The 14,320-nt window shown below is 44.3% G+C and overlaps 1 protein-coding gene across 1 annotated transcript in view; it reads left to right on the forward strand.

The window, feature by feature from the left end:
- The window catches only part of HPCAL1 (hippocalcin like 1), a 112,941-nt gene that overhangs the window by 89,393 nt on the left and 9,228 nt on the right, over positions 1–14,320 (forward strand). The window contains exon 3 of the mRNA XM_019520743.1: positions 13,150–13,552. Coding sequence (XP_019376288.1) covers positions 13,175–13,552 — 378 coding nt within the window. The 5' untranslated portion in view covers positions 13,150–13,174. The remainder of the gene's footprint in view (positions 1–13,149; positions 13,553–14,320) is intronic.

A 14,320-nucleotide genomic window follows, 5' to 3' on the forward strand; every position in this document is an offset into this window, starting at 1 on the left:
TGCAGTGCTCTGGCATGTATGCCTGGTATTACCGCCCCCTGTGTTACTGCTTTTTTTGGTACCTAAAATGATTACTGAGCTGTTTTGAAAACTCCATTGTGAAGGTTTGCTGTTCTGGGTTGGTGATGGTTTCCCACTGCTAAATTTAGTCATAGAAAAATAAATTCTATGATCTTATATTCTGTGCAATAAGTAAACATTTCTCCATTCTTCTACTTAATGGCACAGGAATGTATTTAGCAGTGAAATTTTGTTTTTAAAAGATCCATACATTTGCCATTATTTCTGTTCTGTTTACTTTTTGCTTTCCCAGCAAGGGCAATGGAAATCAGTGAAGATGCTTTCACTTGTGTTTTAGATTCCTTAGTCTATAGACTCTGGAGGGGTAAGTTTTTGCTGTTGTTTTGGGTGTTTTAAAAAGTTTTCATTGGAAGCTTTGAAATTACAGAATTGTTTAAATAAATAGAAATCTTAGCAGGTAGCTACTAGCAAAATTTAAATTTCGGGCCAAATTTAAGTTGACAGCATCTTGTACAACAGCTGCTTCTTCAGCAAGGCTGGAGAGAGCTTTACATGCTCTTACCAGGACCAGATTTCTATAGCAACATGTTTGTATGTATCTTCAGTCTGTGTATCGCAGCCTGTTGCTTAGGATACTGGCAGTAAAATGGATGAGAACAAAAACTGCTCTTTACTTGAGAATTCATGATCTGTCCCATACCCATATAATTGCACAGCTCATCTTACTTTCAAGAGTAGCTCCGCTGACTGTCTTTAAGCAAAGCAAATGGGAGCTGGTTCATAGACTTTGATTGTAATTTCATCTACTAGCGTGTTTTATACTTCATATTATGAGCAGGCATTACCGAAGCTGTTCTGAGTATTAGTTGCTTGCCCGTGAGTGATCACAGCACAGCTTGGAGTGCTACAGTTCTGCCTGCAACCAGTCTTGCCCTTACCTAGAAGTCTAGTCTTCAAAAACTACAGGTCCTAGTCAACACTCTGCTCCATCTTCAGGAGAGCAAAAGATTGCCCTGATCAAGTGAAATATAGGAAGTTAAAGTCAGAGCTGTTTCTCCTGTTCTCCTGACTTGCATTCTGCTCCTTTCCAAGCAAATCAAGTACAGCCCCTGGATTCTGGCAAGCTGCTAAAGATCCCTTTAATGAACGTGAAAAACAGATTTTGCAAGTCTGTATTTCACATTATTAACAAATACCTACTAGTATGAAAGGCAGTCTCTTGGACATGTGAAAGCCAGTCTCCCTCTAGTGTTTGGCTCAGAAAGACGCTGAACTTGCTGTTGAGAGACAAGCTTTTCCTTCAGCATAGGGGTTGGTGCTGCAGATACTTGGTTCTCTCCTAGCCAGAGGTAAGTACAAAAGTGTGTGAGTGTGTATGTGTGTGTACTTTAGAGGAAAGAAATGTCTTGTTAATTGGTGCAAGAATCAAGCAATGATTTCCTGTGAAAGTCTTAGAAAAACCTGAGCAAAGAGAAGTAGTTAGTTGTATTAGTCTGAAGTCGAGCAAAAGGCAGGTTAGATGACAGAAACCTGAGAGTCACGATAATTAGACAACAGGGAAGGTAAGGCTAGAAGGGACCTTAAGAGATCTTCTAGTCCAGAGATGGGCACTCATTTCAGTGGGAGGGCCACTTAACCGTTGGTGAGCTGTCAAGGACCGCACACACAAAATCTTTCAGAAGATATAATTTTAACAAATTATAGATGATAAAAAAATCATATACTGAAAATCAGGCATCTACTATAACGTATATTTAATTTTAATTCAAAAAATATTTTTGTCCTGATTTGTTTTTTGAGTAGTGTATATAGAAGTGATTGCATAATAGCTCAAAATAAAGTTTTACTCTTCTTTATTGTGGGGAAGGGGTGTGGGTGTGTGTGCACAGTGGGTGTGTTTGGGGGGTGCTTAATGTGGGGTGTGGGCAGGGGTTGGGTATGTGCGTGGAGTAGGTGTGGGTGTGCACATGTATGGGGGGCTGCCTGTGTGCTAGGTTCTGGGAGCCAACAGAGTGGGAGGGGGCAAGAGGGCACGTGCAGCAGAGCTCACCTGTGCAGTTCAGTGCAAGTGCGGTCCACACCTTCCACCCCCATCTGATCTGTGGCTGCCCCTGCAGTGCTCCACGTGGGGCCAAGCCCTGCCCACTCCTGCCTGGAGCAGCCCACACCATGCTTCTGCCTGCGCCCACCCCGGCCCCAGCCCCAGCCCCAGCCCCAGCCCTGGCTAGCGTGCACTTTTTCCCAGTGGGGCTGCTCTTAGTGCAGCTACAACCACCCAGGTACTGCTTGGCTCCCCCTGCCTCCAGCAGCAGCAGCTCCTCCTCCTGCTGCCTCTGCTGAGTGGGAGTGCAGCCCAGGCTGTCCCAGGTTGGAGTGGGCAGGGCTTGGCCTCATGCAGAGTCACCCGCCAGATTTAGTCACTTGTCAGGTGCCAGACCACAAGCCGGATCCAGTCTGCCAGCAAGCCCCACCCCTGATCTAGACCAACCTGGGATTTAACCTATGACCTTGGTGTTACTAGCACTCTTGACTGAATCTTCATGTGTGTGTTTGTTGAGGGGGTTGTGAAAAATAAAGCTTTTAGCTTCTTTAGTGTCTTCTGTTAGCCTAAAAATAATAGCATTTTTGGGGAAGTTCCAAGGATTTTAGAACAGTAGCTGCACCTTGGGTAGTGGCTAGAATCATACCCCAGATTGTTCTGTCGCTTTTTCTCCATAATAGCCCCTCCTCAAATACACAGGCCAACCTTGCTGGACACTGCTAAGCTGCTCCAGTCAGGGGCCAGTGAAGCATGGCGTATACGCTGCACCATCCATATGGAGTCATAATCTAGGCATTGCTTTCCATCTCCTGCAACAAGAAAACTCCAGACTAAGCCCTTCCATTTCTTTCTCTTCTTGCACTCCCAGACCACAGCAGTTTCAAGATGTGGGGAAGATGCTTGGATTTCACCTCTTCATAACTGTTTTTTTATTTTAATTTTCCATCAACATTGAAACAGCCCATGCGCATCATATGCTTAAAATCGGATGCCTGGCTTATGCTGTTCCTTTCACTTGCCAGAGTCCCAAAGGACCTTAATTGATTTTAGACATGTTTCTTGCTCTTCGTAGCTGAGTGAGATTGGAATGGTGCTAGGTTTCCCCCTACAAAGCAGATGCTCTCATATTCAAAGATGATTTATGTTTTCCTTCTCTGCTGAAAAATACTATAGACATGTACAGAGATATCAAACTTTTTTTCTTGGTGTTAATATTGAATTGGTGCACATATAGGCTTACACAAGGAAACACTCTAAAGTATACTTCCCCCTTCCCCAACCTTCTTATAAGTGGTTCACTAACAAATTCCCACCAGGAGCTCAGTTCAAAGAGTTTGTCTTCAGAAGACCTGGAATGAAAGCAGAATCACTCTCTAGGCTCTCTGAGTTATGTAGATTGATACCCACACTGCTTGCATTTGCCAATGATCAATTTAAAGTTCATTTCAAAAGTGGTAGTGAACTGAACTTTGTCATAAATATCTGAAATTTCTAATGTGTTGTAGCACCCAATCCTCCAGCTTTAGCAGTAATTGATACCATTGTCTAGATTTCATAGGATCATAGGAAACATAGGCAACTGGTGTCTCTGGGTGGGGGGGGCACTTGCCCCCGCAGTGGCCAGTCAGGAACCGGGGGGTAGTCCCCCTGCGGCCAGTCGCACCCATCCAGAAGTGCTAGCAGTGTTTTTCCTGGTACCCCATTCTCAGGGGAGCACCAGGGCTCCCACCTGCCCCCTCTGCCCATTGCCTAAGCAGGGAATGCTGGCTGTCAAGAGGTGCACCAGAGCTCTCGGGTTGCACGTGCACCCCCTACATGTCGCCACTGATAGGAAAGTAGGGCTGAAAAGCACCTCATAAGCTCATCTAGTCCAGCCCCCTGCTCAGGGCAGGATCATCCCTGACTAAACCATCCCAGCCAAGTGTCTGTCTAACCTGCTTTTGAAAATTTCCAAGGATGGGGATTCCACAACTTCTCTAGGCAGCTTGTTCAAATGCCTGACCACCCTCATAGTCAGGAAGTTCCTCCTAATCTCCAGCATAAATTTCCACTGTTGAAGTTTGAGGCTGTTGCTCCTACTTCTGTCCCCTACAGTCACAGAGAAAAGCTCATCTCCCTCCTCTATAAACATCCTTCAGGTATTTGAAGACTGTTATCAAATCCTCCCTCAGTCTTCTCTAAGCTAAATAACTGTAGTCCTTTCAGCCTTTCCTTGTAAATCTTGTTTCCCAAGCCCCTGATCATTTTCACTGCTCTGTGCTGGATCCTTCTGTAGAATCATAGACAATTAGGGTTGGAGGGGACCTCAGGAGGTTCTCAGGAGTCCAGTGGTTCTCAACCTTTTAAGTAGCAAGTACCCCCTAACTTCTAAAAATTTTAACAAGTACACCAGCATTAAATTTTCCAGGGGATTTTATATTTACAGACTAATGTGTGCCATATGTTGGAAGAAAGGCTGTGTAGATAAGGCTATGAATGACAGATATCTGATCTGGTGTTGGTAGGGTTGCCACCTTTTACACCAGGGGTGCACAACTCAAGTACGTACCTGAGCTAGAGGTGATGTTGGCCAAAGCTAGGAGAGGTGAACACCAAATTATTACTGGGGAATTTATTTTTTTTTAATTGCACCAAATTTTTTCCATAGTTTTGAGAGGAAAAGAGGGTGAAAGAGAGTGTGTTGGGGTACCCGTGTACCCCCTGCCTGTGTCTCACGTACCCCCAGGGTACATGTACCACAGGTTGAGAAACTATGACTAGCCCAACCCCCTGTTCAAAGCAGGACCATCTCCAACTAGATCACTCCAGTCAGGGCTTTTTTGAGCCGGGCCTTAAAAACCTCCAAGGATGGAGATTCCACCACCTCTCTAGGTAACCTGCTCCAGTGCTTCACCACCCTCCTAGTGAGAATGTGTTTTTTTTAATAATATCGAACCTAAACTTCCCCTGCTGCAAGCTGAGACCATTGCTCCTTGTTCTGTCATCTGCCACCAATGAAAACAGTCCAGCTCCATCCTCTTTCGAACCCCGCGTCAGGTAGTTAAAGGCTGCTATCAAATCTCCTCTGTCTTCTCTTCTCCAGATTAAATAAACCCAGTTCCCTCAGCCTTTCCTCAGAAGTCATGTGCTCCAGCTCCCAAACCATTTTTGTTGCTCTCCGCTGGACTGTCTCCAGCTGGTCCACATCCTTTCTATAGTAGGGGGCACAAAACTGGACACAGTGCTCCAGATGTGGCCTCACTAGCGCAGCTTAGAGCAGAATAATCACTTCCCTTGATCTGCTGGCAGTGCTCCTTCTAATGCAACCCAGTATGCTGTTAGCGTTCTTGGCAACAAAGGCACACTGCTGACTTATATCCAGTTTATTGTCCACTGTAACCCCCAGTCGTTTTCTGCAGAGCTGCTGCCCACCCAATCAGTCCCCAGGCTGTAGCAGTAGGTGGAATTCCTCCATCCTAAGTGAAGGACTTTGCACTTGTCTTTGAACCTCATGAGATGTCTTTTGGCCCAATCCTTCAACTTGTCTAGGTCACTCTGAGTTCTAGCCTTACCCTCCATTGTACCTAATACACCCCCGTCGGTGTCATCTGTAAACTTGTTGAGGATGCACTCTATGCCATCTTCCGGATCATTAATGAAGATACTTCTGGACAAACTATGTCCCTCAAATGATTTTAAATAGGTGCTGATGGTTATTCACATACTTATAGACTTTCATAGATTTCATAGATATTAGGGCTGGAAGGGACCTCAGAAGATCATCGAGTCCAGCCCCCCTGCCCAAAGGGCAGGAAATCAGCTGGGGTCACAGGATCCCAGCAAGATAAACATCCAAATTTCTCTTGAAGGCGCTCAGTGTAGGTGCATGAACCACCTCCAATGACAGGCTATTCCAGACCTTGGGGGCTCAGACAGTAAAGAAATTCTTCCTTATGTCCAGCCTGAAATGGTCTTGATGGAGTTTATAACTGTTCGACCTAGTCATCCCTTGGGGCGCTCTGGTAAACAATCATTCCCCCAAATCCTGGTGGTCACTCCTGATAAACTTATAGGTGGCCATCAGATCACCCCTGAGCCTGCGCTTTTCCAGGCTAAAGAGCCCCATGGCTCTCAGCCTGTCGTCATAAGGTCTGTTTTCCTGACCTCTGATCATGCGCGTGACTCTTCTCTGGACTCTCTCAAGCTTCTCCACATCCTTTTTGAATTGAGGAGCTCAAAACTGGACTCAGTACTCCAGGTGCGGCCTCACCAAGGCCGAGTACAAGGGGAGAATGACGTCCCAGGATTTGCTTGAGAAGCATCTATGGATGCAGGCCAGCGTTTTGCTTGCCTTACTGGCCGCAGCATCACATTGAAGACTCATATTCATCTTGAGGTCAGTCATGACCCCGGAGTCCCTTTCATTCATAGTGCTAACCAGCGTAGCACTGCCGAGCCTATAAGGATGCTGCAGGTTTTTCCTCCCAAAAACTTATTGGTTAATCTTGGCCTTAAATGGTTAAAATTCCACATGCTCTTATTGTTAGGAATTTCTTATAGGATTATCATTCATTTTCTGATAAGAGAAGAAAATTCAGAACAATTTGCAATTATTTTTTGTATTTGAGCTTTAACTTGGCTATGTTTTTAGATCCTATAACTTCAGATATAGGTAGTATCTGTGACCCACTGCACAGGAAGTGAAAAAACCTTATCAAATATCGTAGCTTAACACTTGAACAAAAATCTTTTTCAGTGTTATTTCCTCCCACGCCTTAGTCATATATGATTGATTATCTGTCTGCTGAAACATTTGTCTTAAGGTCAAAGATATACGCTGAAGCTTAAAGTCTATTACATCTTCAAGTCTTTTCCTTGACTAAGCATTTTTAAAGCATTTTATGTTCCTTTTGCAAATTCCGACCTCATGAAAAGCTGGGTTCACATACTAGGAACTGAAGTCCTCTTCACCACGTAGAATAGGTACAAGACTGAATGCATCACAACCAGTCTTCTCTCTGCCCTAACCCTGACCCAGTAGGGTGACTTGCAAAATGAGAAATTAGGAGAAGGTAGTTGAATCTTCAGTCCTATTCAATTCTACACCTCTAATTTATTTGGCATTTGCTTATTAGTGTTTTGGTGGGTTTTGTCTGTTTATCTTTTCTCTTTAATCTTAACCATGCCACTTAGACCAGGGATCAGCAAGCTACATCTCCAGCCCTGTATCTGGCTTGTGGAGATGGGGCTTTAGTGGCTAGAGACTCTGGCTGTGGGTGCTTTCTCTGTGCTGCCATGGGTTCAAGCCAGGTGCCAGCTCCCACTTGCCTGTCTCTGACCCAGGGAGGGTCATTCCAGTCTGCAGCCAAAAAAGGTTGCCTACCCCTGACAGACTATCTCTCTAGTGGTTGGCTTGGTAGTGATGGAGAAATCTATACAGAGGGACAGCTTGTAGCTCAATTAAGAGCCACAAACCATCTACAGGAAATCTAAATGTACCTCTTTATGTGCTGAATGTGCCCCATGCTGAATGTCCCAGGTTGTATGTGAGACAACCAGAAGAGTAGTACAGGAAAAAGAAACTAGTGTTCCTTTTGGGGGAAGGATTTCAGAAATCATTCTTCCTCATTTTCCCTCATCTGTTTTCAAGCACATGGAGTAGATTGCACCAGTCAGCTTGATTTGGCCAACCTGTTTGCACGTTCTAGCAAGGAATCTAAGAATTAAAAAATTAAATCTAAAAAATAAAATATAATCATGAGACCGACCCAGAGTTTCCCGTCTCCGAGCTCACAACCTGTTCCTGCCCTTTTCAGCTCTTCTCCAAAGCATATCTCTAGCTAATTTGGCCATTGAGCCTCTGGAAACCATTGTGCTGAAAGCATTGTAGAGAAACCAAATGATACGTCAGTTGGGCAGCAGCAGCAGCAGCAGGGATTTTTTTGTCATGATTAATGAGATATTTGGGTATTGCATTTTGCAGGAGCTGGCTGAAACATGACTTGTGTCTAAGAGCTCTTCCTTTAGATGTGCTGTAATAAATTAACGTTAATGTCAGTTATTTAATTATTCTCAGCAAATTGGTTACACAGCTGCAGGTTTATATTTGCGTTCGACACATTAAGAAGCCATCTGAAAAGCTCAGGTGCTGAATAATAATTGTATTTAATGCATTGCATATTACCTTTCTAAAATAATCTAAGGGAGAGGGTAGGGGGAGATGAAGTCACCTAAGATAACCTATAATTTGTTGAATGCAAAGCCTGCTTGAGTGTAAAGCTTTTGAAGTTAATACAAAATGAATTTCACTCAGATAGCAGTATCTCTATTGCTATTAAAAGTATTGAAATTCTAATGAATGAAGCTAGCACATAAGCATTACTCATCTAGCATTTATACTGCACTATTGCTTAGAGGCCTCCACTCTGTTTGCAGTACTCCACTTTGCAGTACTCTGTGCACAGCCATGAAGTAAACTTCAGGACCTTTCTCAAAGCACTTTTGAGTGCACACCCATTAATGATGAGTATGTGGTGGCCTAATAAGGCTGACTGAGTTTCTGTGCCAGGAATGTGAATCTGTGGCTGTTTGCCTGCCTCGATCCTGACTCTACGCCCCCACTTCGTCAGAAATGGGCTCCAGGCTTTTTGTCCTCAGCCTTGTCATGCATGTGTATATTTCTTGGGGTGTGAAAATAGCAGCACTCGAGAGGTTGTTCAAAGCAGTAGAAATATGACAGGCAAATCATACAAATCATACCAAAAGATTAGTCTCATTAGCTGGGGGAATTCCTCAGACAGCTGTGGGTGTTCCCTGGCTGCTTTCCTGGGGGCTAGCCTGTCCATAAGCAGAGCAGTTCAAGAATCAGAATTGCTGCTACTGCCTGCCTCTTCCCTGCAGACCCCACTCTGCTAAGATTTCTCCAAATTGGGCTTTCCCCTCTGTGGTACACATGGCGGTAATGTGGGGTGAACCCAATTCAGTATGCCTCTATTGCCTCCAGAAGTCATTGAGATAAGAGATTAGATGCTAGACCTCTGAATAAGTACATAGGGCTGCACTGATTCTTGGTGAAAGCCAGAACAGGGATGATATGCAAGTTCCAGCTCAGGTGTATAGAAGGATTTGGAATTTATAAGCCAGAAGAGATGCGTGGGTTGAGGTGATGGGTGAGGGGGCATGGCAGCAAAAGGGAAACATTGGTACTTCTGTGCACACCTCCTTCAGGCAGCATTTTTGGGGGGTGGAGAAATCATGTGGTTTCAAGTGATTTAACCTTGATTTAAGGCAAAAGGCCGAATCATGCACCACCACCTCCAAAGTCTCTAGCTGAGGCTGTTCCAGTTTAACACCTATGTTCTGCCTTTTGCTGCTCCCAGGTTCTGTTTCTACTATTCTAACCCTAGGACTTCACTAGAGACCCCTGGAGTTATCACAAGGGCTCTTACTAACTTGAATTGTTTTTTGGATTGGGCCTCTGCAGACAGCAAAGCCTCTATAAGGGAGTGTTGGGGAGGGACGGTAGCAAGGCAGGAAGATCATTAGGGACAAAAGATTAGAATAATTTGCATTTACAGTTGAACCAATATTGACTGATTGACTCATTCTGTTGTAAGCTACCTGTTTCTGCAGTTAGGCTACTTTTTTAAACAGCAGAATCAAATGTTTGGTTGCATTCTCTACCCTGTACCCTCTGCCGTAAGTGAGCAGCAAGAGAAAGTTCGAGGTTGGAGAGGAAGCACTCCCTGGGGCTAAGTATAGACAGTCAAAATGCCTGAGGCTGAATCAATTCAATCTTTGCAGGTTAGTCTAAGCTGCATAGATTGAACCAAGAAGGAAGTGAACATACATTCACTTTTGATTCCAGAAATGCAGCCACATGCCTGCAGTGGCTCCCAGCCTGCCAGACACTACTGAAGAGAAGGGAGGGAAGCTGGGAGAGAAGCGCTCCAAGGCTTCCCCTCCTCTCCACATAAGCAGAAAGAAGAGGGGTATAGCCAGGCCCGGGGTGGCGTTCTGAGTATGATGGGAGTGTTTAAACCCACACCCTGGCCTACACTGACCCTGGAGGGGCAGGGGAGGGGGAGGGGGAAGGAGAGAAGCCCCAGCCAGGCTTTTCCTTGGTTGAGCAGAGGGGCATGGCTAGGCCTCGGCTCCAGCTGGCTCACCAAGGTGGAGGGGGAGAAGGGCTTAAGCCCCCTCCCTGGCTTGCACGGGACCCCAGCCAGGGCCTGCCTGGCAAGGGCAAAGCAGCCCCTCTCTGAGTGGGGCGAAGCCTGGCAGGAGCTGCTTTGCCCCTTCAAGCAGACACCTGCTGAGGTCTGGACCTGGGTTTCCCCCCCAGACTCCCTCTCAGCTAGTTGGAGCAGTGATAGTGCTCTGGCTAGGGAATGGAGGGGCAGAGCCAAGCCTGCTCCACTGGAACAGACAGAACAGCCAGGGCAGCAAAGCATCATGGGATGCTGGGGGACTGTGAGTTAACTTGAACTGGGAAGGGGTCTGGGACAGACATTTCATAAACTGGTTTGACCTAAATCTGTTCAGTCTGATACTACATCCAACCAGGTTTTTTTAAAACCAGTTTCAGTCATTTTGAAAGCAATTTAAGTGCACTGAACATCTGTTGTGTTACAGATTTGAACTGGTTTTGATCACTTAAACTGGTTTCTGTGTAAGGTTTCTGTCCCTAGCCTGGTAGTGGACAGCCCTATCTTCTCCAAGACACTGGGATGTGTTAGCGGTTGGGAAAGACCTTGTTTCAATAGCATTTGTTCGGCATTTTAGGAGCAAATGGAACCATGTCAAACTGTACAACACAATGACTAGCAATAAGTTATCAGGCTAAAATGTTTGTGGTTTTTTTAATAAACCGGGGCAGCTAATAATATCAACGCAGTTTTCTGTTAAACCTGATGTGCTATATTAAGGAGCAGCTGGTTGGGTTTGTTTCTAAGCATTAAGCCGCAGAACAGGATGTGGATTTTAAATTGCTGGGGCTATGTCTAAAGTAAATGGAATATGATTATAGATAATCCTCTGATGCTTTGCAGCTTTTTCTGTTGTTGTTTCTTGTTGATCCTGGACATTTTTGATGCATTAGCTGGGCATTTGCTGCCTAGAAGTGTTCGGTCCTTATTATCAGATGTATATCTTCTTGCCATATTTGTCTCATCACATTTCAGTGTTCTGCTTTACTTCTTTCCCATTGTTGTATGGATCCAGTACTGTATGTACACATGTGTTTATCTGCTCTGTGTGTAAGTTCTGTTACCCAGCTTTTAACTCATTTAGCAGTGGCTTAAATGACTACTAAGTGCTGCACAACATAGAGCTTTGGCCTTTGAGCTATCAGGAAACTGATTCCAGATTGTGCAAACCTTGGTAATGGAGCTTTGCAGTGTATTCTGGTAGGCTTTTTATATTAGTACAAATTAAACAGGCCTAACATTACATAGAACTTCAGTTGTTAAAAGCTGCTGTTGTCACACATAATGAACCTCCTGTCTTGTAAGAAAGGTATTCAGCATGTCAGTAAATTCAGTGTTACATAGTTATGTCCCTCGAGCATGTGTTTCCTTAGCCTTGAGTTCTTTTGGTTTGTATGGCTGGGAATCCTAATGGCAGAAGAGGATAAAGAAGAAATGTTCATCATAACCATTTAGGCAGATAAGGTTCTTTGGGTAAATCTGATATCTTTTATTAGACCAACTCAAATGGTTGGAAAAATTCTTCTTTGCAAGCTTCTAGGTATAAATACCCTTCATCAGGCTGCAGTACCATTTAAGCATCTTTCACTTTGACCTGTTTGACCAGTTTGAAGAAATTTAACAGTGCCTGCACGTCACTGCAGTTAGTAAGTGAGCCCCCAAACCCATTGTAATACTATGGCATCATCTCTGCTGTAATAGAGGACATCTATTGTGCCCAGACCCCTTGGAGTCATGATGAAATCATGAGATTGTTGAAATATGTTTTTTGCCCAGTTGGGCACTCCTGAAAAAGCTGACCAGCACGTGGCTGTTGGAAACACTTGTGTAAAAGTTGCAATATGAAAACCTGAACAGGCTGTCAAAGCTTCTGAATTCTTCAGACCAATGTACACATGAGGACTGCGCTGTCACTTTGCCAGCCCCATTGCAACTCCATACTTTTAAGAAGCTTATTTGTTACAGTACTGGGGAACATTGAATTAAAATGTTTTTAAAAGATCTGAATCACTTGCTTATTTTCTTCTCCCTGGATGACTCAGCTGTTCCTGCTGCCAATGGTGTTAGAAAAAGGAAGGGAAAGGTCCTATGGGGTGAGCCTGTTAAACATGGGGTCTTCTTCCACCCCAGACCTCTTTATGATGCTTCTGCCCTCTATGTCATCCTGCTTATGCTCTGTGAATTGCTGGAGCTCAACTTTCAAAGCATTGCGAAGTCCTTGACCTGGTTCCTGCCCTCTCAGTATGTCTGCTGCTGAACCAAGGCAGGAGGCTTTGGTACTGATGTGATGGTGTCAGGAAAGGGGGATAATGCTGCTGCACCAGGGGGTGTTCAGAGAGCCACTGTTGCATTTCTTTAGTCTTGGACTGCCTTTTTGCTATGTAAATGTGGACTATTTATGTGCTGTGGTATTTTTTTACACCCCTGATGCTGCCTATGCTGGTTAGTGTGGGCAGGGACTGGAAATGTACTATGGAGCACAGGAGGAGATATGGAAGGAGGAATATAGCTGAGCGCTGAATGGTACTGGGACAGACCAAAAGGGGTTGTCCCAAATTGTCTTCCTCTTTTCCCTCCCACTAAATGGCAGATTCAGTTACTGGGAGAGCTTGGATGAGAGGGGAAAGGAGATGGGGAAACAGGATAATGTTTTATCAGTGTTTTTAAGCTTTACATTGTATCCAGATGCTTATTTCACAAACCAGTCCTTAAGTGTACCCATTCTCTCTGGGGGATTGGTTTCAGCTGTTGAAATGTTTTTACTTGTTGTATGTCTGTGAGCTGATAGCATCTTTCCTTTTGTTAGATAGCATGTTACCTTTTTAAAATCTAGGGGCACGACTCACACTTGGAGTCCAATCATAGCACTAATGTTGACATGCTTATTCTTTTGTTTTACAGCTGCTAGATTTTAATCAAGAACAGAATGGGGAAGCAGAACAGTAAGCTGCGACCCGAGGTACTCCAAGATCTCCGGGAAAACACTGAATTCACAGACCATGAGCTACAAGAGTGGTACAAAGGCTTCCTAAAAGATTGCCCAACTGGCCATTTGACTGTTGACGAATTCAAAAAAATATATGCAAATTTTTTCCCTTATGGTGACGCGTCGAAGTTTGCAGAACATGTCTTCCGCACATTCGACACCAATGGTGATGGGACGATTGACTTTAGGGAATTTATCATTGCTCTGAGTGTCACCTCTCGGGGAAAGCTGGAACAGAAACTGAAATGGGCATTTAGTATGTATGATCTTGATGGCAATGGTTACATCAGCCGTGGTGAAATGCTAGAAATAGTGCAGGTGAGAAATCCTTTTCTTTTTGTAAATTTTATCTTTGAATTAATCTTGCTGTAACTTCTCTTTACCTCTGAACCATCTGGAGCTAGAGGCTTCTGATCTAGGTTGCTTTTGCACCCTAAAAACTGTTCAGTTAGCTCCTGGCACGTCTTAAAAGTTGCCACAGCAGCCAGTAGAAGGGTCTCAGGCTGTGTTTGCAGTGTAGTTTTCCCCAATGTCATTCTTCATGGCCACACAAAATAATTCTAACCACAGACTGTAAATGGATTATGGCTCTGAAAGCCGAACAGATTCTGAGTAGAAATAAGACCTGAATGAAAACCCAGTTTCCTCTCTTCTTACCCTTACCCCCTCTCTCCCTCCCAACATTTCTGAGATGTATGAAACTTGAATCAAAATCTAAATTAGAGTTTTGGTATCCCCAGGATTTCCAGTGGTTTGAGTCATAAGGCAATAACCCCAGAGCCTCTGAAAATCCAAGTGTAGTATGAGATCATCTGTGCTTTCAGGCTAGGTATAGACATTCAAAAAGCCTGAGGCAGAATTGATCTAACATACAGTTTTCTGTAAGCAGCATAGTTTAAATTGGTAGTGACCAGAACACACATTCACCCTTTTGTGGGGTGCAAATCTTAGACTGAGTTCTGCCATTTTTAAACCAATCTGTGTGCTGAACTCTTCTGCTCTGTTACAGGTATAGAGGCTGTGGCGGGGGTGGGGTTGTCCCAGCTTCTGTTCTGTTCTGGGTATAAACTGGTTTCAAATCACTTA

Source organism: Gavialis gangeticus, unplaced genomic scaffold (genome assembly GCF_001723915.1).
Source record: "Gavialis gangeticus isolate Ggan-Ray unplaced genomic scaffold, GavGan_comp1, whole genome shotgun sequence".
Classification (NCBI taxonomy): Eukaryota; Metazoa; Chordata; order Crocodylia; family Gavialidae; genus Gavialis; species Gavialis gangeticus.